At 35.8% G+C, this 23,134-nt stretch overlaps 1 protein-coding gene across 1 annotated transcript in view; it reads right to left on the bottom strand.

Moving 5' to 3' along the window:
- Positions 1 to 4,992: 4,992 nt before the first annotated feature.
- Positions 4,993 to 23,134, bottom strand: part of APP-BP1 (Nedd8-activating enzyme E1 regulatory subunit APP-BP1) — a 28,648-nt gene continuing 10,506 nt past the window's right edge. The window contains exons 7-11 of the mRNA XM_069844817.1: positions 20,543 to 20,676; positions 15,965 to 16,167; positions 8,461 to 8,597; positions 8,193 to 8,310; positions 4,993 to 5,171 (exon numbers count right to left, since the gene is read on the bottom strand). Of these exons, the coding sequence (XP_069700918.1) occupies positions 5,059 to 5,171; positions 8,193 to 8,310; positions 8,461 to 8,597; positions 15,965 to 16,167; positions 20,543 to 20,676 (705 nt within the window). The 3' untranslated portion in view covers positions 4,993 to 5,058. The remainder of the gene's footprint in view (positions 5,172 to 8,192; positions 8,311 to 8,460; positions 8,598 to 15,964; positions 16,168 to 20,542; positions 20,677 to 23,134) is intronic.

Below are 23,134 nucleotides of genomic sequence, written 5' to 3'. Positions count from 1 at the left end.
AGGCCAAAAAACCTATAGCAAGACTTTCGGGGAAACAAAACTACAGTAAGACTTTCAGGCAAGAAAATCTACAGTACTGTTATAACTTTCGGAACACCTCAAAAGTCAAATGACTTTATTGTCAAACGCCTGGCATTAGAAAACAACAACTTTCTTATAAGAAAATCCATAGTACGACTTTCAGCCAAGAAAATCTATAGTACGACTTTCAGGTAAGGGAATATATAGCACGACGTTTGGGAAACAAAAACTATAGTATGACTTTCAGGCAAGAAAATCTATATTATAACTTTCACACAAGAAAATCTATAGTAGGTACTACTTTCAGGTAAGGAAATATATAGCACGATTTTCTGAAAACAAACTATAATACGACTTTCTAGCAAGAAAAATCTATAGTATGACTTTCAAGCAAGAAAATCTATAGTATAACTTTCACACAAGAAAATCTATAGTACGACTTTCAGGTAAGGAAATATGTAGCACGACTTTCGGGAAACAAAAACTATAGTATGATTTTCTGGCAAGAAAATCTATAGTATGACTTTCAGGCACGAAAATCTATATTATAACTTTCACACAAGAAAATCTATAGTAGATACGACTTTCAGGTAAGGAAATATATAGCACGATTTTCTGAAAACAAACTATAATACGACTTTCTAGCAAGAAAATCTATAGTATGACTTTCAGGCACGAAAATCTATATTATAACTTTCACACAAGAAAATCTATAGTAGGTACGACTTTCAGGTAAGGAAATATATAGCACGATTTTCTGAAAACAAACTATAATACGACTTTCTAGCAAGAAAATCTATAGTATGACTCAGGCACGAAAATCTATATTATAACTTTCACACAAGAAAATCTATAGTAGGTACGACTTTCAGGTAAGGAAATATATAGCACGATTTTCTGAAAACAAACTATAATACGACTTTCTAGCAAGAAAATCTATAGTATGAGTTTCAAGCAAGAAAATCTACTGTATAACTTTCACACAAGAAAATCTATAGTATGACTTTCAGGCAAGAAAATCTATAGTACGACTTTCAGGTAAGGAAATATATAGCACGACTTTCGGGAAACAAAGAACTATAGTATGACTTTCAGGCAAGAAAATCTATAGTGACTTTCAGGCAAGAAAAACTAAAGTATAACTTTAAAACAAGAAAATCTATGGTAGGACTTTCAACAAGAAAGTATCTATAGTAAGACTTTCAGACAAAATTTATAGTACAACTTTCAGGTAAGAAAATCTATTGTATAACTTTCACACAAGAAAATCTATAGTATGACTTTTAGAAAAAAAATATTCCAAATTTGCTATTCCAAAATATAATAGAAATCTACACGGACAGCAAAATAAGTGTCAAAATAAATAACTGTATATCCGAAAGAAAATTAGTTAATAATGGAGTTCGACAAGGTTGTCCACTATCACCAACTTTATTTAATATTTATATAAATGAAATTATTTTAAAATGGAACCAAATCTACACATCAGGAATCAAAATAACCAGTGCTCTAACATTAAATACCTTACTCTATGCCGATGATCAAGTCATAATTTCCAATTCAGAGGATAATTTACAAAGAGGATTGTATACATTAAATGAAATATTAAAAGATTTTGGGATGGAAATTTCAGCACAAAAATCAAAAGTAATGGCATTTTTAGGACAAGACCCAGTGAGAAGTAAGATAATACACAATAACCAATGCCTCGAACAAGTGCAAAATTTCAATTATCTGGGTTGTGAAATATCTTATCAAAATGAAAAAGATGTGAACAAGAAAATTACCAAATTTACACAAATTCTAGGAATAATAAACAATACATTAAAAGCTAAATTAGTACAAAAATCTACAAGAATAAAAATATATAATACACTAGCAATACCCAACCTTCTATACGGAAGCGAGATTTGGACATTAAAGAAAAAAGACATGAACAGAATCAAAGCAACGGAAATGAAATTTTTCAGGAAAACAGCAGGATATACTCTTTTAAACCGAAAAAGGAATGAAGAAATTTTAGAACAATTAGAAGCAGAGTCAGTAGAAGAAAAAATCACCAGATACAAATTCAATTGGCTAGATCATGTAAGAAGAATGGAAAATTCAAGAATCCCAAAAATTATGATGCAATATAAACCTAGAGGACATCGTCGACCAGGAAGACCGTTAAGAAGACTGCTAGATGGGGCCGAAACAGGTCTACAGAGGCCTAGTTCGTGAAGGATGATGATGATGATGATGACTTTTAGGCAAGAAAATATAAATAGTACAACTTTCAACAAGAAATTATCCATAGTATGACTTTCAGGTAAGAAAACTATAGTATAACTTTAACACAAGAAAATCTATGGTACGACTTTCAACAAGAAAGTATCTATAGTATGACTTTCAGGTAAGAAAATCTATTGTATAACTTTCACACAAGAAAATATAAATAGTACAACTTTCAACAAGAAAATATCTATAGTATGACTTTCAGACAAAATTTATAGAACAACTTGCAGGTAAGAAAATCTATAATATGACTTCCAGGTACGAAAATCTATAGTATGACTGTTTGAGAGGGAAGTAAAACTCTGAGTCAATGTTATTCAATTTTCAGCATGTAAAATATCCTAATACATTAATTGAATGTGTTGGCAAAATAACAATAGTGACTACCGAATTGCTCACATACTGTTCCTGTTGTTTGAGCCTTGATGGCTCTCAGTGGCGAAGGTCTTAACAGGCTTTTGAGGCTTAGCCTACCCAAAAAAATTTGACTTATTGTATCTAGTAACAGTATAAGTTCGTAATAACGATGTATCATAACACTTGGTTTCACTCCGATCCTTCCATATATTAAGTTCACTGTTGGTGGCTTGTGACAAAAGACTCGTAGCAACGTGCGACGGCCTCGCTCATGGGCAGCAGCACTCGCAAGCATGAGGGAAGGATGGGAGGGGGGTACCGATTCGCTACAACTCAGTAGCAGGATGCGGGGCTAGCCTCAAACGTGATATAATATGCCACACTATGTTTGTGTTCTGTGATTGCACTGCATTGTTGAATGTTACTTTAATCAAAAGTGCATGCATGCGTGTTACATGCTAATTTTGTGTAAAATAGCTCGTACCGAGACAACATTGAGGTTATTATTTGCAAAATTAAAGGAGAAACTGTTTTCAAGTTGGGCATATGAAACAAAATGTGCTTACAAAGACAGGAGTTCGACACTACATTTACATATTAAAATACCGGATGGAGGAAGACAAAATAGAAAATTTCAATTTTCATGGTATAAGAAATATCCTTGGCTAACAGGGTGTTCTGAGACAAATAAGTCATATTCTTATGCCTGTATTTTGAAAATGAGTGGTCATCTTCTTGTGGGGTCTGTATCACAAAAAATTTTGATATAAAAGCTGAGAAACATCTGCTGTTAAAAAGATATTGTGGCAACCGTGCTGGAAACTTCTCGTTGTCTCGGGAGTCGAGCGCGCGTCCGGCAGAAGGGAGGGCGCGCGGGAAGGAAGGAGGCACGGGAGGCGAGACTCGAGCTCCGCTGGGCGCGGCGCGGAGAGGAAAGGGAAAACGACGAGACGCTGGGCCGCGGCAAAGAGGGGGAAGAAAAGCAACTGCGACTGAGCGGAGAAGTCTCCAGAAGAGCAATCTTCTCGGCATCCGTAGAAGCTACGCGAAGTAGTACATTCGAGAATGTGTGACTTAATAAATAAAAGTGGGCAGCCTTTGAGTCTGTCAAGCCAGTTTAATTTGGACAGCTAGTTCAGTTTGTGTATCAGCAGCATCCAGGTGGAAGCAACGCGTCCGGGAGTCTTGGGTTCGACGTGCCGTGAACTTGAGTAGCTGTGGCAGCGTCCAGGTGGAAGCAACGCATCCGGGAGTCTTGGGTTTGCAGTGGAGTGAACTTTATCTGAAAGTCTTGGGTTCGAGGTGCACCGTGAACTTGAGTGAGTGAGCTAGAAGAACTAGCCAAGGGAACGAACTGAGAATTGACAGTTTTGTTGTACTTACATAGTGCTTTGTGAACATTAGTTGAGATTAGGAGTACATTGTTGTTCTTCTCAATAATACACGTGAATTGTCATTGTCGTCTGTGGAGTGCAATAACAAATACTGTGTTGCTGTGTTGAGTGGAATACCCATTGTTGATGGGTGTGTTATTAAAGTTTAGAAGTAAAAACTACATTGTTTGAATTAAAAGTTACAATATATTGTAAGCAGATTTTTTTTAGCCTACCCAGTATTTACACCTAGCATTGCCACTGATGCTTTGGTACTTCCCGATATCTGGTAGAAAGTGAACATTTGCGCAGTACTGAAAAGACGTATCAAGTGGTGACAGGTCTTTATCAAAACGTAATATATGCAAAACAGATTTTTACAGTTTTCTTTTTTTTAAGATAAAGCAACAAGTGAAAGCATTGTTTCCTAAAGTGATTTTCTTTCAAAAGGATTATAGTTATGCCATCAATCAAAATCTTAAGACGAATATATGAGAGCCGTTCAGGATGTTTCCGAAGATGGCTCTTACAATAAAGATATTTTCAAACTTACCATTGTAGCTACTCAAAGTACTTACCTTCCTTTTCAAATCATTACACACTTCACCCGTTGTAAGAAGAAAAGCTAAAACAGTACATGGTAACACAACACAGTGTTTTAACTTTGACTATCAAACTTGTTCCTGAAGTTCTTTGATTTTAAAATTGATTGATTGCAACTCCTGGGTTTTTTCACTTCAGTAGGATTTGTTGTGGTATGAGAGAAAATCGAAGTTTCAATCAGCATGGTTCAATAATCTATTAAAAAATAAGTACGAAGTTCACACTGCACTGCTCATTTCTCGAAATATTAGGAGCCATATCTTTTCTTTTCATCTTGTTTATACCCTGAGTATACTTGTGGCCTGCCTTACCTTTCTTATAAAACAATGCAATATGTGTTGGTGCTGAAATAGTTCACATGTTTGGAAATGGTACATTTTATTAGAACGTAACGTATCAACACTCAAGGTATGAACTATACAATGATTTAAAACACGAAGGTTGCGGTGTTGGACGAGATGGCGTCGTACATGAAGGTGTTGTTGACTGGCTTGTACTGGCCAGTGATGAACTTGATGGCCTCCTGCGCCGCACAGCCACCTGCGAACACAAATCACTTACAATAGCAGTGAGTGGCCTTCTAGAAGGTGTGTCCACAAAGTAAGGACCATGTGAAGAACTGAAACAAATATTATAGCTATCAAATTCTATACATTTTAATATACCTACTTACTTACTGGCTTTTAAGGAACCCGGAGGTTCACTGCCGCTCTCACATAAGCCCGCCATCAATCCCTATCCTGAGCAAGATTAATCCAGTCTCTACAATCATATCCCACTTCCCTCAAATCTATTTTAATATTATCCTCCCATCTACATCTCGGCCTCCCCAAAAGTCTTTTTCCCTCCAGCTTTCCAACTAACACTCTATATGCATTTCTCGATTCGTCCATATGTGCTACATGCCCTGCCCATCTCAAACGTCTGGATTTAATGTTTCTAATTATGTCAGGCGAAGAATACAATGCATGCAGTTCTGTAATGTATAACTTTCTCCAATGTTCTGTGAAATATGTATCCTATTACGTACTGACAAAGTTTAAAACTGTATAAATATTTTTATAATCTTGTTCTAGTTTATGTTGAAATACTTATAATTTTTTTTACAAAGTGTTTAACCTTTAAAAGCCGGAAGACTTATACCACTATTGCACGCAAATTTCTAATTCATATGCAGGGGTTCGTATACCTGCATAACCGGGTAAATTCGTGTTGGGTTCGTTAGCTGAGCGGTTTAAGGCGCACAAGATATGTCTGGCCAGCATATTGTGTCTAAGATAGCAGGTTCGCATCTGAGCTACTGCAGTCAATTGAGCCCGTGGTAAAGGATGGGGAGGGCCCATGTAAAACAATCAGTGTAATAGTACGCATGGAAGCTGATGGGGTTTCAGTTGACTGCAGTTGAAATGATTTTGCTCCTTTCTTAAGAAAAAAAAAAGCATTACAATTTTTTAAAAATTATTTTAATCAAGTGCAATGTGCTTAATGTTATATAAAATTAAAGAATATCAACGTATTTTATATATAACATACAATTTATAACATGATGTCATGACTATAATACTAGCTGGCCACTATAATGGTTAATTAAAGGACATTTGGGATGGATGTTAATATTATGCAAAAAATATGTAATCTTAATATATAAAATTGGCTGCAAAAGGGTATTTGTCGGATACAGGGGGGAGAGCCATTAATCCTTCCCATTGAAGGCTTTAAGGAACCAACCTGGACAAATACCCAATGTCCCATCCCTACCTTCCCGTGGTGCAGCTGTTAGTAAGCATAATTTTACGAGCTGAACTAAAGGGAGGGGCTACACATCAATTAGCACTGGTCAGCTTCATGAGTTAATGACTGAATTTGGTATAATTTTCCTCTATTCAATACCTAATTCCCTCTTTACCCTTTCCTATCCAGTCCTCTGACTGAACTCTTACTTTCTTCGACCCCGACGGCATTAGAGCATTCGAGGCCTAGGGGTTCATTTCCCTTTCCTTCCTCCTCTTTCTACTTTTCTGTTCCTAGTGCTGACCTGCTATGGCACTAAAATCGTCCTCCAGTGGCTTAAGGAGGGAAAGCTGGTGATCTACAAGATCTCCCAACTAGGTCCAATGGACCCGTCGACCAACAGCAGGTGTGGTCCTCCAGACATTCTGGGGGTTGTGTGTGAATGAAGTAGCCACCAAAACGTTAAAATATGGTGTTCACTTAAATCGGCTACAACTTGCCATTTAACCGCTCCAATAATCCCCCAATGCTGGGTAACTTTCGGTGTTGGACCCCGGACTCATTTCACCGGCATTATCACCTTCATATCATTCAGACGCTAAATAACCTAGATGTTGATACAGCGTCGTAAAATAACCCAATAAAAAAAAAAAATAATCCCCCAATCGTATCTCCGGGCGGGGACTACTTTATTGGTACAGAATCAACTAAACATCTTACAGTGGAATGCTGGTGGTATAACATCAGCCAAGAAGACTGAACTAGCCAATATACTCTCAGATAATAATAATGCATTCGGAACACCTCAAAATCTGTGCTTCAGTGGCTGGTCATGATAATATCTTTGAAAAATATTGGAGTGCAAGAGGTCAAATGACTTTATTGTCAAACGCCTGGCATTAGAAAACAACAACAACAATATATAAAATTGAATGTGGGTATGTATGTATGTTCTCTATACAAATCTACACGCTTTGACCGATATGTGCCAAAGTTTGCACATTTATTTTTATTTTTATTTATTTTATTTTATTTTATTTTAACCTTCATAATCAGGAGAAGAACATAGGCTACATTAAAATTGTGCAAATGGAAGTTAAATTAATTAAAAATATAAAAAATAAAAATAAATATATCAAATATTCATGTATAATATTAAAATGCAAAATCTTCTACAGTCAATTGTTCTTTATTATTGTCTGTTGTATTCAACATCGACTTTCACGAGGCCTTGGAATTTATAACACGAAATTAAAAACATTTGAATGTATGGCACATGATGAAATGTTTTCTTTCGCTGCCTGACCTACAGTTGTTTTAAATTGAGTTAATGCTTTCAGGCATTTGGCTAAGAAGTTCATTAATTCATGTAAATGATACTATGCAAAGATTTCAACTTTATGGACGAGGAAATCTTAGTAAAGACAATTAGTTTTGGTTGTCTATAATTGAGTTTCTGAGATTTCCGAAAAGTCTAACAACCAGTTTAATTAAAAATAAGAAGAAAAAAGGACAACCCAGGCAACACCGGGTACTTTCAGCTAGTTTCTTATAATTATAATATAAGATTGTGCGAAATATGTAAAAAATATGTATTATTAAAATTAAATATAATAGTCCGAGTAGTCTAATTCGCCAACATTTTTAATTTTTAGACAGATACATACTAACGAAAAAATTGTAATTGCATAAAAATCCAGACCTAGATACAACTGGTCTAGTATGACGACTTCAGGGCTGGTCCCAACACGTGCATATCCACACTCTTGTGGAGATACAAAATCACAGCACACTTTCTACATGCTCACAAGTAACAAAATGAAGACTGACCTATGAAAGCAGACACTGAGTGGAGTTCCGCTCCTCCGTACCGACATATCTCGTGCACGTAGTCGTCCTTCGCCAGGGGGCCGCTGCCCCACTCACTCAGCAGCTTGGAGATGCAGGCCTGCAAATAATCACTTACTTCACAGCCAGGCACGCACATATTTCCTCAACTTTTCTTTTTAAATTTTACTGCAATATGTTGCCACAGCACTAACTGGAACACTGAAATAACAACACGGATCACCCAGCTTCTAGCCATGATTTAACTCACCTTGAGCTTAACAATGTCTGGCTCCACCTGGTCCTCGAACTCACCAGGATACGTGTTGTACTCTGAGTGGAACCTGTCCACTCCGCGCAGCATCACGTAGTATACCATCGTGCTGTCAGGGTTCTCCAGGCTTCCAGCTGAAAGCAACATGATGATTAAGGAGCGGATTCCTATGTAATTAAATATTCTTTTTGCATGTGATAAAACGCAATTAACAAAGTTAAAAATTCCGAACATGAAGTTTCAAGTTTAAAACCCGAATTTTATTTCACATAAAAACACATATTTTCACAAAAAAATTATGTAAATACATATTATCAGGAAATCTATTATAAACACATAAATGTTGGAGTTTTTTTTTTACTTAAATAATTTTTTACAAGAACTTTTAAATATTTTAAAACTAAATCAATTATGTCACTCGAAGTACTTTATCTTTTTTAAGAATTCTTGGTTGCTTCGTGTTTCTAAGCGCTGTGTGGTGTATCCGTGATCCATTTTCGTAATAGTATCGCCTCAAGTTCTGAGAACTGCTAGGCAGCATATCAGTGTTATTATTAGAGAATAAATTAACATGGACAAGGAGGAGAGATCTTGCAACACATAATTAGGAATGTTTCTTGTTGCTGAAGATGATTTCATTCCGCGCTTTGTTTGTGGAACACAACAGATAATAGCTCCTGTATAAATATTACTTAATTTAAACAAATCTCTCGTCTCTCGCTCATGCCTATCAAGTGAGGCAATACATCTTGTTATAATTCCCTGTTATCAGGCTTTGTCAATCGATATCCTTCAAGATATACTGAAAGATGGTTATTTAAAAAACGATTTGGCTTTCCTATTAGCAAATTTAAGCTTTTTATGAGACACCATAAAAAAAACCTGTTGTCTGAAACAGGGAGGTGCGTGTCGTGGAAATTAAACTAGATTCGCTACCAGGTTCAGAAGCACAAATTACTAAGGGACAAATTCCAGAATGTGTTCGGGGAAAACAGTGGATATAAAAGTAAAGTTGCTCAAGTATTGGAGGGTGTGCCTGTAGGTGAAATTGACGGTGTTTGTGTTCGTGACATTCCTCTCTTTAAATATGCACGTCTGACGTCCTGTGATGTGGAAAGATCGTTTTCACAGTATAAGTCGTTGTTCAGAGATAATCGGCATGCATTTGTGATGGAGAATTTGGAGATGACCTTTGTTGTTCACTGCAATTCTCGGACAACTACTAGCACTCAAGTGTGGTTGCTGAGTATCTAGTAACATTTTTTTTTCAAGCTAAGTAAGGTATTTTTGTCATATTAAAAAAATATTTATTTTTGTTTTTATTTTCAGCAAATATTTTCGTACTTTTTAGCACATAAAAAATAAATATATTTAAATTTTTTAATACATAAAAATCCGCTCCCTAATGATGATTGCTTCTGTTATAGCAGATACAGAATCATGTTATTCAGTATCAAGTGGAACATTATCCCGGCCATCCAGCTCGTGTTAAAGCTATCCTACACAACTACACTCTGTTTCACATGCAGGGGGAAGCTTCTCACTGAAACTTCAAAAAGTCTGATCACCTCTACTTCGAGGCAGGGCTCATGTATAGGATGTTTCAGAAAACTTGACAAAAGAAATTCAACTAAAGGAATATACGAACACAAAATGCAGAACTACACTAAAATAATTTCATCTAAAAATATTACAGGTCTTTCTAATGCTCTCATTTTTCTTAAAAATTCGTTGTGGCAGGCAACAATGTCGCCACATTCCAGTAAATATTTCTTAAATACTAGGTCTCTTTGCCTAATGGTGACAATATCTTTTATGCTCGACCATGCCGAAATGTAGTAATTATACACCTGGTAGTAGCCCTTTAATGCACCTCATTAAAGTACACCTATTCATTATAATTCAGTTGTTCTGACAATGACAAATCACCATTGTACTGATTGTATCATTATAAAACCGCAAGTATCGATTATTCTCGGATATGCAATCGAAAGACAATTAGCGAAAAGTCACGGAGGCTGGAAATCCAATACTGTCGCAGAAGGTTATGTTCTGTTACTATAATAATTAGCGTTAATTGTAAATAATATTCAAATAAATTCAATTTGTCATCTCGTTTTTCAATTCTAAATCAATTTCCAGGTTATATCAAGCCTAATGTTCATGTTATTCTCTAGATTATATCAAGGTCAATGACATTCGTGCCTCGGAAAAAATCAATACTTTCGCGTCTGCGCACATCTCACAATTCAGGTCAGTTCCGCTCCTCACTTACATAACCATAACATGAATACTTATGAATAATTTCAAGTTAGAAATATGGTCGAGCATAAAAAGTCGTATGAAACTTGCCTATAATGGTAATTTTCATACGAGCGTCTTAATTACTACCATTACAGGCTCGTTAGATTAATGTACTATTATGCATCAGGGACAATGAAAACTTATCAATGGAAATACTGACAATCTTCATCCTATTTTTGTATTTGTTACCTTCATAATTTGTTTTCAAAAACCCATTCTAGTATTCAGTCCTAGACACAATGCAGCCTACTTGCTTAATCCAGATGTCCACCTGAATTTATTTTTAAAATTCCCTGACATTCCCCATTTTCCAGAAACGAAATCATTTTGTCCCCTAATGTTACAATTTATAAAGTGAAGCTGAAAATAAAGTAGCTATTCCTATACATTAAATAGTTTTTATCCATGACTGGTATCTAAACTGATCTTCATTTTGCTGTCCTTAGCAACCTAAACAATGGCTTTATTCACAGCAGTGAAATAAAAACCTTTTGCATGACAACCAACACATAGCAACCATAAAATCCATACATCTACATATATAATTTGAACTGGTAATGGAAATTACGGGAAAACGGCTGAACGGATTTTTAATAAATGACCCCACATTTTGAAGCTTGGAACCCAAAGTTTTTCAGAAAAATAGTAGTTTTCAGTGAAATGTCAATTTTCCTATATCATTTTCCTATTTTCCAAAATCCGTCTGTCGTCAGTTTTGAGAAATAATGGCTTTTCAAAATAAAACAAAACACAAACACGCTACAATAAACAATATTACAAGAAGGCCATGACCTGCAGGATTGCTGACATATTTAGAGTTCAAATTCAATTGGTTATTAAGAACTTCAAGGCTTACAAAAAATAATTTACAGGTCTGATTCTGTGGTGTGTAATTTTCTGAGTACAGCTGTGTACTTGATATTAAAATCTACAAAACTTGGGTGGTTTGATGACATTATTACCATTAGAAATTAAATATTGTTATAGTTAATGCCATGATGTGACTATTTTTAATTAATTATACATATTAATGCTATATTATTATATGAAAGTGAAACGTTTTAGGGTTATATAAGTAGATGTAGAGAATATATGAAATTAGATATTCATTTCTATAATTTACCGAGTGATAGCTATGTAGTATAACTACGTAAGATAATATTATTATTAAAAATGCAATATTTTTTATAGTTATTAATCATGTGGGGTTAGGTCTTTTTGACATATTTAATGGCGGTGTGGTGTAGATATTTATATTCGTCATTCTCTTCAGTATTGGCTCGAGAGAGCGCAAAAATTATAGTTCCTAAGGAAAGACCAAAAGGTATTACTTACTGACAAAATAAGAGGCCTAGAAAGTTTTGTAGTCTCTGCAAGATCTCTTAGCAGGATAAAATGGTTTTACCTTTTACATTTCAAGCTCTACATGCTGCAGCTATACCAAGATGCTATGTCTATTGTTCGAAAGCATAGCAAACCTGACATTTTTTAAACTTTCACCTACAATCCACAATGACCTGAAATAGCTATTGCTTTACTCCCACATGAAAAACCCACTGATTGTCCTGACATTGTTACTTGCGTTTTCGCGTTGAAACTCAAAAACTGAAGGTGGATAAGTTCAAGAAAAAGTATTTCGCATAAAAAACCTTCAGAGGGAGTATGTTTCATTATAATGGAAGCAAATAACTTTAAAAATGTCTGGTAATAATAATACTTACATACAAATGGCTTTTAAGGAACCCGAAGGTTCATTGCCGCCCTCACATAAGCCCGCCATCGGTCCCTATCCTGTGCAAGATTAATCCAGTCTCTATCATCATACCCCACCTCCCTCAAATCCATTTTAATATTATCCTCCCATCTACGTCTCGGCCTCCCTAAAGGTCTTTTTCCCTCCGGTCTCCCAACTAACACTCTATATGCATTTCTGGATTCGCCCATACTTGCTACATGCCCTGCCCATCTCAAACGTCTGGATTTAATGTTCCTAATTATGTCAGGTGAAGAATACAATGCGTGCAGTTCTGTGTTGTGTAACTTTCTCCATTCTCCTGTAACTTCATCCCGCTTAGCCCCAAATATTTTCCTTAGCACCTTATTCTCAAACACCCTGAACCTATGTTCCTCTCTCAGAGTGAGAGTCCAAGTTTCACAACCATACAGGACAACCGGTAATATAACTGTTTTATAAATTCTAACTTTCAGATTTTTGGACAGCAGACTGGATGATAAGAGCTTCTCAACCGAATAATAACACGCATTTCCCATATTTATTCTGCGTTTAATTTCCTCCCGAGTGTCATTTATATTTTTTACTGTTGCTCCAAGATATTTGAATTTTTCCACCTCTTCGAAGGATAAATCTCCAATTTTTATATTTCCATTTCGTACAATATTCTGGTCACGAGACATAATCATATACTTTGTCTTTTCGGGATTTACTTCCAAACCGATTGCTCTACTTGCTTCACGCAAAATTTCCGTGTTTTCCCTAATCGTTTGTGTATTTTCTCCTAACATATTCACGTCATCGGCATAGACAAGAAGCTGATGTAACCCGTTCAATTCCAAACCCTCTCTGTTATCCTGAACTTTCCTAATGGCATATTCTAGAGCGAAGTTAAAAAGTAAAGGTGATAGTGCATCTCCCTGCTTTAGCCCGCAGTGAATCGGAAAAGCATCAGATAGAAACTGACCTATACGGACTCTGCTGTATGTTTCACTGAGACACATTTTAATTAATCGAACTAGTTTCTTGGGAATACCAAATTCAATAAGAATATCATATAATACTTCCCTCTTAATAATAATAATAATAATAATAATAATAATAATAATAATAATAATAATAATAATAATAATAATCATAATAATGATTTATTTAACCTGGCAGAGTTAAGGCCATACGGCCTTCTCTAACACTCAACCAGGTATTGTTCATTAAAATTAAGTCTGAAAAATTTTTATTTGAACGTCTAATGAATTTAGTTTGCAGGATTTGCTGCACAAGCCACTAGTGACTTAATTTATAACTTCTTCACAATCAACACATTACTAAGAAAAGGCCAAAATTTTAAATTAAATTTAATGGATAAAATATTGTATAGCACACGAGAGTAAACAGATTTTATGCGTTTGTGGAAATTATCACCCTCAGCTTCACCTCGGACACTAAACTTTCTATTTGCAGATAGAACGGAATCTAATTTTACTCCCTTATACTATACATTATCATTAAACATGTATTTCTTTTTCAATTTAATATAGGCACCTACTATAAATGCTGCTATTGTTTAATCAACTGTCCAAAGATAAATATAACAGTAAAAATATATGCACTTACCAATACCTAATTAATTTACAAAATCATAAAATCAAGCTCACAGACAAGAAAGTCAAGCAATGAAACAAGAATATAGAAAGATGATGGTTAAAACGGAAGTGGTGGATGTGCGTTCCACCATATTACAAAACCAATGTCCTCACTGATCAAAGCCGTGTAACACAATGTTCCTCACTGGATGGTGACATGCTTAAACCTACTGTAATATCTGGTAGGCCTATATGTGTGATGTGTCTATCATTTTCTGTACGCTTTAGTTCAAAATGCAGTAAAAATTGCCTCCGTTATTTAAAGTCTCAGTATTAACAAATGTATGTATTGTTACTAAAATATTACTACAGTGAAAGTTCCCAATAGCATATATATTTTGATGTACCGAAGTACATATGATATTTCCACGCAGATATTCTGCGTCATCACATGATGAAAGAGAGATGGAACGGAGAAAAATTCTTTCATCATGTGATGACGCAGAATATCTGCGTGGAAATATCATATGTACTTCGGTACATCAAAATATATATGATATGCGTAATAAATCACTTTGTGATTTAAAGACGGCGCCCATACCGTCGGATCCCGGCCAAACAGTCACTCATCTGAGTGCACCTCAACACATGTATGGACTTCGGTCCTGCGTTCATAGACATCTATGACGTAGTGCAGAGGGCGGCCACTAGAGGGAACCCAAGAGATGGAGCTTAATCTGAGACGATTCTAAACGGCGTCGGGATTGTATCGGCGTGGGTTAGTGGATAAAGCATCAGCACGTAGAGCTGAAAACCCGGGTTCAAATCCCGGCGCCGGAGAGAATTTTTCTCCGTTCCATCTCTCTTTCATCATTCCCAATAGCAGACACTGCCGGGGAAAAATTAAATGTACGTTATTGAAAAATGTCTGCTATTTAGAAAATCGTTAATATGTATACAGTACATTAAAATTTCTCATACATATTCAACACTATATTTTACAGTACAGTACAGTACAGTGAGATTGTTTACAGTATTCATGCAGAGAGAAATCGTACCAGTAAATGGTTTGTAAATGAATTAAACATCAGTCACTGTACCACTTCACCTCACACAAAGAAATCTAGAATTGCATTCTCAGTGTATGATTTTAAAATAACATCCTTGTTTTTCAAAATTTCACTAACCTGAGTTTTTCCCACATTAAACTTTGTGGCCAGCTCACGAACACTTAATTTCTCCTTCTCACTATGCTTTACAATATCCACTTTCTTTTTAGTGACAAACGTTTACGTTTCTGTGACATTTCTGATGTGACTGTACTTCCGAACACTCAACTTGGCAAGCTAAGAAAGCACGGACTGCTCACGTGCAGTATCACAACTAACAACTGTGCTGCTTACCTTCAATAAAGTACAAGAACGTTCAAATGCACGATAATGATTGCTGCAAAGAATTCCGTTTAATTTACAACCGTCTTTTTCTTTTTTTCTTTCACGCTGTCCGTTATTTGGAAGTTTTAATTGTTGTTGGGAGATACATTTCGGTATCCGCGTCCGTTATTGAGAATGTCCGCTATTTGGAAGAATTTTATCATAAGGGCCAATGTTATTTTGCAGGGGAATTTTAAAACGTCCGCTATTGGGAAGTGTCCGTTAAGGGGAGTTCCACTGTATATGACTGAACACGGAATAAAGTTCCAGGGTTTTGTCCAGAATTCCCTGACATTTCCCATTTTTGCCATAATTTACCAAATTCCTTGATATTTCCCAATATTCCAGACAGGTGAACACCATCATCACCTGTGGGCTTGTAAAAGACTTTGAAATGTGAGGAACAGCCGTCTTCACGCCAGTCTGAACTCAATGAACTGCGTGCTCACCGATGTTCTGCGCGTTGGGTGACTTGGGGTCGTACTCGTCGGCTATGGACGTGCCTCTCATCACGTATAGGCTGCTGGCGTGCTTACAGAACAGCCTCACCTCCTTCTCTGTGATGGTGTCCGCCGGCTGGTTCAGCTGGTGCAGCAGCTGTTGCACACTCCGGAACACCACCTCCGCGTCCTTCACAGCCTGGTTGTGGTACCTGCGGCAAATGACCAGGCTATATCAATTACTCCTTTTTTTTTTTTTTTTTTTTTATTTAGTTATTTTACGACGCTTTATCAACATCTCAGGTTATTTAGAGTCTGAATGAAATGAAGGTGATAATGCCGGTGAAATGAGTCCGGGGTCCAGCACCGAAAGTTACCCAGAATTTGTTCGTATTGGGTTGAGGGAAAACCCCAGAAAAAACCTCAACCAGGTAACTTGCCCCGACCGGGATTCGAACCCGGGCCACCTCGTTTCGCAGCCAGACGCGCTGACTGTTACTCCACAGGTGTGGACTCAATTACTCTTTCTTGAGCATTTTGATGAAGTATGTATTGACTAGAGTTCTGTTAAGTTCGCGAGATGTGAAGACGCGAATTGTTCTTATTTTGCCAATTTTTTGCAAAGTTTCTTTATACACTTCTTCCCATAACCCCAAAAAATGCACCTTCGAATCACGAAATACTGCAAATTCATATAGTAACAAAAAAAATTTAAACGAATTCCAGCAATACTTGTTTTATTCGCGAAATCTTAACAATAATGTATTTTTAATTAACATTTTCATAATCTCAGTCTCTATTTTTTTAAAGGTACATTTCGAGTTTTAGACAGAATTCAAGTGTTGAGCACAAGCTAGTTCTAACCATAGACAAATACATTACAACACCGCCAACTCAACGTATACGATCGAGAGACTATTGAAATTGTAAGGAAATGTTAGTGCCAGAGGGTGGCAAAAATCAGAATTACGTATATCTCATGTTACAAAGCCTGATCGATATTGCAGGTACTCACTATACCAACATTTCATTTTTCATATTACTCCCCAAAGACAGAGCGCGCAAATATTTATCAGTTTAAATGAAATGTTTAACCACAATCTGCATACCACATATGGTTCTTGGTTTAACAAATGCATATGAATATAATGGTTCACATTAAACTCAAACCATTGACAACACATTCCCTCTGCTACCCGATCTGTTTAGAACTACGGACTGTGACTTTAATATTCAGACATAACAGGATCGCAAACATCTAATCACTGACCAGAAAAATAAAGGTGGTTAATATAACTTATTTTGTCCAGACTAAAATTCTAAATCGTCTACACAAAAATACGACTTTACACCCCAAATATTCAGGCCATAAAACTGGTAAATTATGTAAATAATAAGTATTCACAATACATGTTTAAAAGTCTCAGATTGGCAATGTTTACAACCAGTTTTTTTTCATCATTCCCATCAGAACACAGTCCCAATATGGCAAACTGACAAACTTTCATGATTATATACCTTCCATCACAAGAATTAAACCTGCATACTTATTTACAAATGGCTTTTAAGGAACCCGGAGGTTCATTGCCGCCCTCACATAAGCCCGCTATCAGTCCCTATCCTGTACAAGATTAATCCAGTCTCTATCATCATACCCCACCTCCCTCAAATCCATTTTTATATTATCTTCCCATCTATGTCTCGGCCTCCACAAAGGTCTTTTTCCTTCCAGCCTTCAAACTAACACTCTATATGCATTTCTGGATTCACCAATATGTGCTACATGCCCTGCCCATCTCAAACGTCTGGATTTAATGTTCCTAATTATGTCAAGTGAAGAATATAATGCGTGCAGTTCTGTGTTGCGTAACTTTCTCCATTCTCCTGTAACTTCATCCCTCTTAGCCCCAAATATTTTCCTAAGCACCTTATTCTCAAACACCCTTAACCTATGTTCCTCTCTCAAAGTGAGAGTCCAAGTTTCACAACTATAAAGAACAACCGGTAATATAACTGTTTTATAAATTCTAACTTTCAGTTTTTTTGACAGCAGACTGGATGATAAAAGCTTCTCAACCGAATAATAACAGGCATTTCTCGTATTTATTCTGCGTTTAATTTCCTCCCTAGTGTCATTTATATTTGTTACTGTTGCTCCCAGATATTTGAACTTTTTCACCTTTTCAAGGGATAAATTTCCATTTCGTGCAATGTTCTGGTCACGAGACATAATCATGAGTAAATCCCTCATACTATAACTATCTTCATGATTTGTAATATTGTTCTCCATGTAATGCTTGAATTCTGTAGTCATTTTCAGGTAATTGTGTGTAAAAAAATTCTCCTCACTCTGTCAAGAGTTGCAGCTTAGACAACAGAGGGTCCTGTGTTCGAGTGAGCATGCTGACTGTGAATACAATCCAAGACAACACGCACTTCGAAACTCGCTTAACATGTTTGGCTTTTTTTTTTTTTTTTTTTTCAGAGATGTCTGTTCAAGTCCATGTCTGTATGGCATGGAATCTTGTACTTCGGGATTTAAAAGTGAAGTAACATTACCAACACTGCTTCAAATATGCCAAAAAAATAGAAAACACCGTAGAATTTATGGATATAATAATTTGAATACTGTGCTGAATACTGTACTAAAACTTAATCTGTGGGAGTTGCACAATACTACATTACGAAACTAGTTTATACTTTATTGCATGAGTAAAGGTTTATGGAATGAATAAAGCGAGTTTCCTAATTTTTACGAATGCAATAAATTGTATAACATTATACACAGTCATGTTTCATACGTTACTTTTTGTACGAGAACATTGTAAAACAATTAATAAAGAAATAACTTCGGTTTTGTAATGGTGGGTATTTTGATATCATGCTCTATGAAGGAAGAGGTTGCTATGGCAACAGTGATGTATTAAATATTATAGCATAGCTAATCATTTAATAATGTTAACTTTAAGGCACAAAGTTGTTTGTCCCAAATAGATACTTTATTATTTGCTGATGATATTGTGTTTATAGAAACTTCAGAAGATAATTTACAACTTTAATCAAATGGCAGAAAGTTTCAATATGGAAATTTCAACTGACAAATCTAAAGTGACGGCTTTTTAGGAAAGGAACCAGTCCGTAGCAAAATATGTATCAATAATATGACCATCGAACAAGTAAAAATTTTAGTTATCTCGGTTACCAAATTTCATATGAAGAAGAAAAGGATTTGAATGAGAAAATTATTAAATTCAACAGAGCAATGGGGATAATTAATCAGATATTCAAACCAACCTTACTACAAAAACACACGCGCAGCAGAATTTATAAAACATTGGCCAGACCTATACTCTGTTTTGGTAGTGAAGCTTGGACGATTCGTAATATTGATTCACAGAGATTAACGGCGGCAGAAATGAGATTTATGAGTCGTACAGCAGGATACACGAGAATGGATCACATTAGAAATTTTGACATTATGAAAGAACTGCAGATTGGACCGATTACGGAATACCTACAGAAATACAGACAAAACTGGAGATCATATGTCATCAGAATGCCTCGTTCTAGAATTCCACGCCAAATTTTAAATTACCATCCTGTGGGCAAGAGATCCTTGGGCAGACAGTTCCAGCGTTGGCAAGAGACCGTAACGGGCCACTAGGCCCAATACATGCAAGGATGATGATGATGAACTTTAAGGCACAAGTTATGCCATCATACTAGAAGTCATGACGTTTTAGCTGTCATGGTAATATTTCACGGCTCTGGTACAATAATGTGGTATATTTTGCATGATTTTTACTAACGATAAAGGCTGTTTACAATGCTGGAGTACAAAAAGCAGTCTTTCGACCTGCTTACATTTTGAAGAATCGAGCAGAATGTTGAAGTCTACCTTACAGATAAGGAAAAAGTTTACAATTAGACCACACAGTTGTCACAAACAGATAAAAAAAGTTAGCGAATTTTTAAATATGAATGGAATGAGATACATCTTCAGTTTCAGTTTAAGGGGAGAGGATGGCATTTTTTTTTAACTTTTTTCCTATTTGGTGTAAAATATTAATTTTTTGTATGTAGAGAGCTCATAGCTGTAGGAACTCAACCAAATATAAATATTTTGAAAAAAAAAAAAATTATTTGGGGGCCCAAATTTGAAAAAAATGTACCCAATGCAGGATTGTACTAAAACCGATATATCTAAACCGTTTTTAAAGATAGATTCAAATTTTTTTTGCAATGACGTCTCAACATCTGATAAGGGCACAAATACCAACAAAATGTTATGCAATGCATTCCACACATATCAAAGATTATTTTAAGACTTTTTTTTTTTTTTTGAAAATTTAATTTACCGGAAACCACAATAAAAGTGGGCGAGTGATTTAAAAATCCATAACGCAGGAAGTTTAAAAATGGCGATTCAACATCCGATAAGGGCATAAATACCAACAAAATGTTATGCTATGCATTCCACACATATCACAGAGTATTTTAAAGAAAATTTTTTTTTTGAAAATTTACTCATTTTTCACCAAAAAATACCATCCTTTCCCCTTAAGTGATTAAGGTTTGAGCACGCACACTTGCTGCAATGCAATGTATCGCTCTGTCTCAGCCGTCATGTCGGGGATGGAACCTCTCAGGGGCAGACAGCCCTCGCCTTCATTCTCCACGAAGTCACGCACTGCTTTCGCCATAATCCAAAAGGGCTTGCTCTGCAACAACACAAGCATTGCCAGTACTGACACTAACAATGAATGAATGTTGGTTATACACTTCACATATCATCCGTTAATGTTGGTCCTATATCCCAGGCACTCACCTTAACCAAATGTTTACTACTATATACTATGCTCAGTTCTAGAAAAAAAAAAATGACCTGTCTGATTTGTTTAAATTTCCAGATTCATTGCACTGCGCACGCTCAGTGGTCCAAAGCAGTGGTACATGTGAGATCACTTTGGCAGTTACTCAAATTAACAGAAAGGGATTTGAAAAGATGCAATGAAAATTGATCTATTCTTAATAGTAGATAAATATTTATAAATCATGCAGTAAAAAAAAATGATGGTAAACAAAATTAACTTGCACTATTAATTTTAAAAAACTCATATGAAAATAAACGTAAAGAAAACTAAAGAAATGAGATTAAATAGTAAAAAGACAGATGAAGTTATAATAAATAATAATACCATTGACACTGTTCAAGAATTTAAATATTTGGGTAGTATAATTGACAAGGATGGTGGAGCCTTTCAAGATGTAAAGAACCGAATAAAAAATGCAAATAGTGCATTTGTGCAGTTGTACCCAATATGGAAATCTTATATTATATCTAGATCTACAAAAATTAAAATCTTTAACAGTAACGTGAAATAAGTCTTATTATATGGCTGTGAGACATGGAAAACAAGTAAAATTATACAAAATAAACTGCAAACATTTGTTAATAGATGTTTACGAAGAATGTTAAAAATTAGATGGCCAGATATAATCACAATCTCAGAACTGTGGAAGATAACAAATCAGAAAGAAATCACAATAGAAATCAAACGAGGAAAGTGGAATTGGAAAGGGCACACAATCAGGAAAGAAGATGGAGCAGTAGAAAGAATGGCTTTGGATTGGAACCCCCAGGGTAGTAGAACAAGAGGAAGGCCAAAAAATACGTGGAAGAGAACAGTTTTGGAGGAAATTGCTAGGGAGGGGAAAACATGGAGCGAAGTGAAGAAGTTGGCTACAAATAGGGTCCGATGGAGGCACTACGCTCCTCATGAGGAGATACAGGAGTTTGATTGATTAATTAAAAAACACTTTCCTCAACAGTACCCGAATCCTGAACTTTGTAGTCTGTGAGCAAACACACTAGCACAGAGTTATCAGAATGCTTGCGATGAATTGTCATAATCGGGATTGTCGTACTGTATCGTGTTTGTTTAATAGCGACTCTTAGGCCCGGTTGCAGAAACACCGATCAAAATATGATTGGCAATCAAGGAGGGTTTGATTGGCCATCAGTTCTATTTCTGTTGCAGAAAGAACAATCAGTGTTTGATCGGAAATCAGTCTTCCATCAGATTTGATCAACAGATTTTTGCTGGTTAAGTCATTGATCATCGATCAAGCAGGCTATTTATGTTGTTTTGTTTATAATGCAGTATTATATAGTAAATAGTTATAGCGTAACAATATTGTTTTCGACATAATGGATTCTTCTGATGAAGAAATTTTAAATGAAAAAAATATTATTAAGAAGAAGGCGTTTCCGTGATAGACATGAATTGTTTTTATGTGTAATGACAGAGAATTTGAGCAAAGATTTAGGTTAAGTAAGGATTCCTGTGTTTTGTTACTTTCAAAAATTGAAACAAATATATGCAGACAGATAAATCGAAACCTTCCACTTTCTCCTATGAACCAAGTTCTAATAATGCTGAGATTTTATGCTGTTGGAATTTTTCAGGCGGTCTTGGGTTATCTTGTTAGGGTCCACAAATCAACTATTTGCCGAGTAGTTAGGAATGTTACGTATGAAATTGCTTTGTTATGGCAGGGTCTCATAAATCCCCAAACTTCAAACAGGGAACGATTTGAAATCCAGAGAGAATTTTCAGCCATGTCAGGATTTCCAAGAGTAGCCTAATATTGATTGTATAGACTGCTCACATCCCCATCCAATCACCTGGTTGAAATGATGCCGAACTTTATCGAAATAGAAAAGGTTTCTTTTCTGTGAATATACAGGCAATATGTAGACTACACCATCATTGAAATTCTGGAATGTTGTAGCCCAATGGCAGAGTTCTACACATGACAACACATTATTTTTAATGAGTAGGTTACGAGCTCCATTTGTAAACAGAGAGATGGGAAATGGAATTATTTTGGGTTATGGAGGCTATGCATATTCCAATTTCTTGTCGATTCCCCTAGCAAATCCCACAACAGAAGCCCCCTCACTTTTTTTTTCTTCTTCATTTTCTTTCACTATATTGTAGTCTATATACAAATAGAATCCGCCTGTTTCCTTTCTACAAAAAGCAACAAAACAGCAAAACATTCACTTGTTTTCCTAGTCACCGCCCACTTGATGCATTCGTTTCGCGACTTTTAAAGAGCATCAAATTGGCTGTGGTTGCTAAATAGCGCTGTTGTCAAATGTATTTCTTTCTT

Source organism: Periplaneta americana, chromosome 14, assembly GCF_040183065.1.
Source record: "Periplaneta americana isolate PAMFEO1 chromosome 14, P.americana_PAMFEO1_priV1, whole genome shotgun sequence".
Classification (NCBI taxonomy): Eukaryota; Metazoa; Arthropoda; class Insecta; order Blattodea; family Blattidae; genus Periplaneta; species Periplaneta americana.
This window is presented reverse-complemented; position numbering and strand designations above follow the sequence as displayed.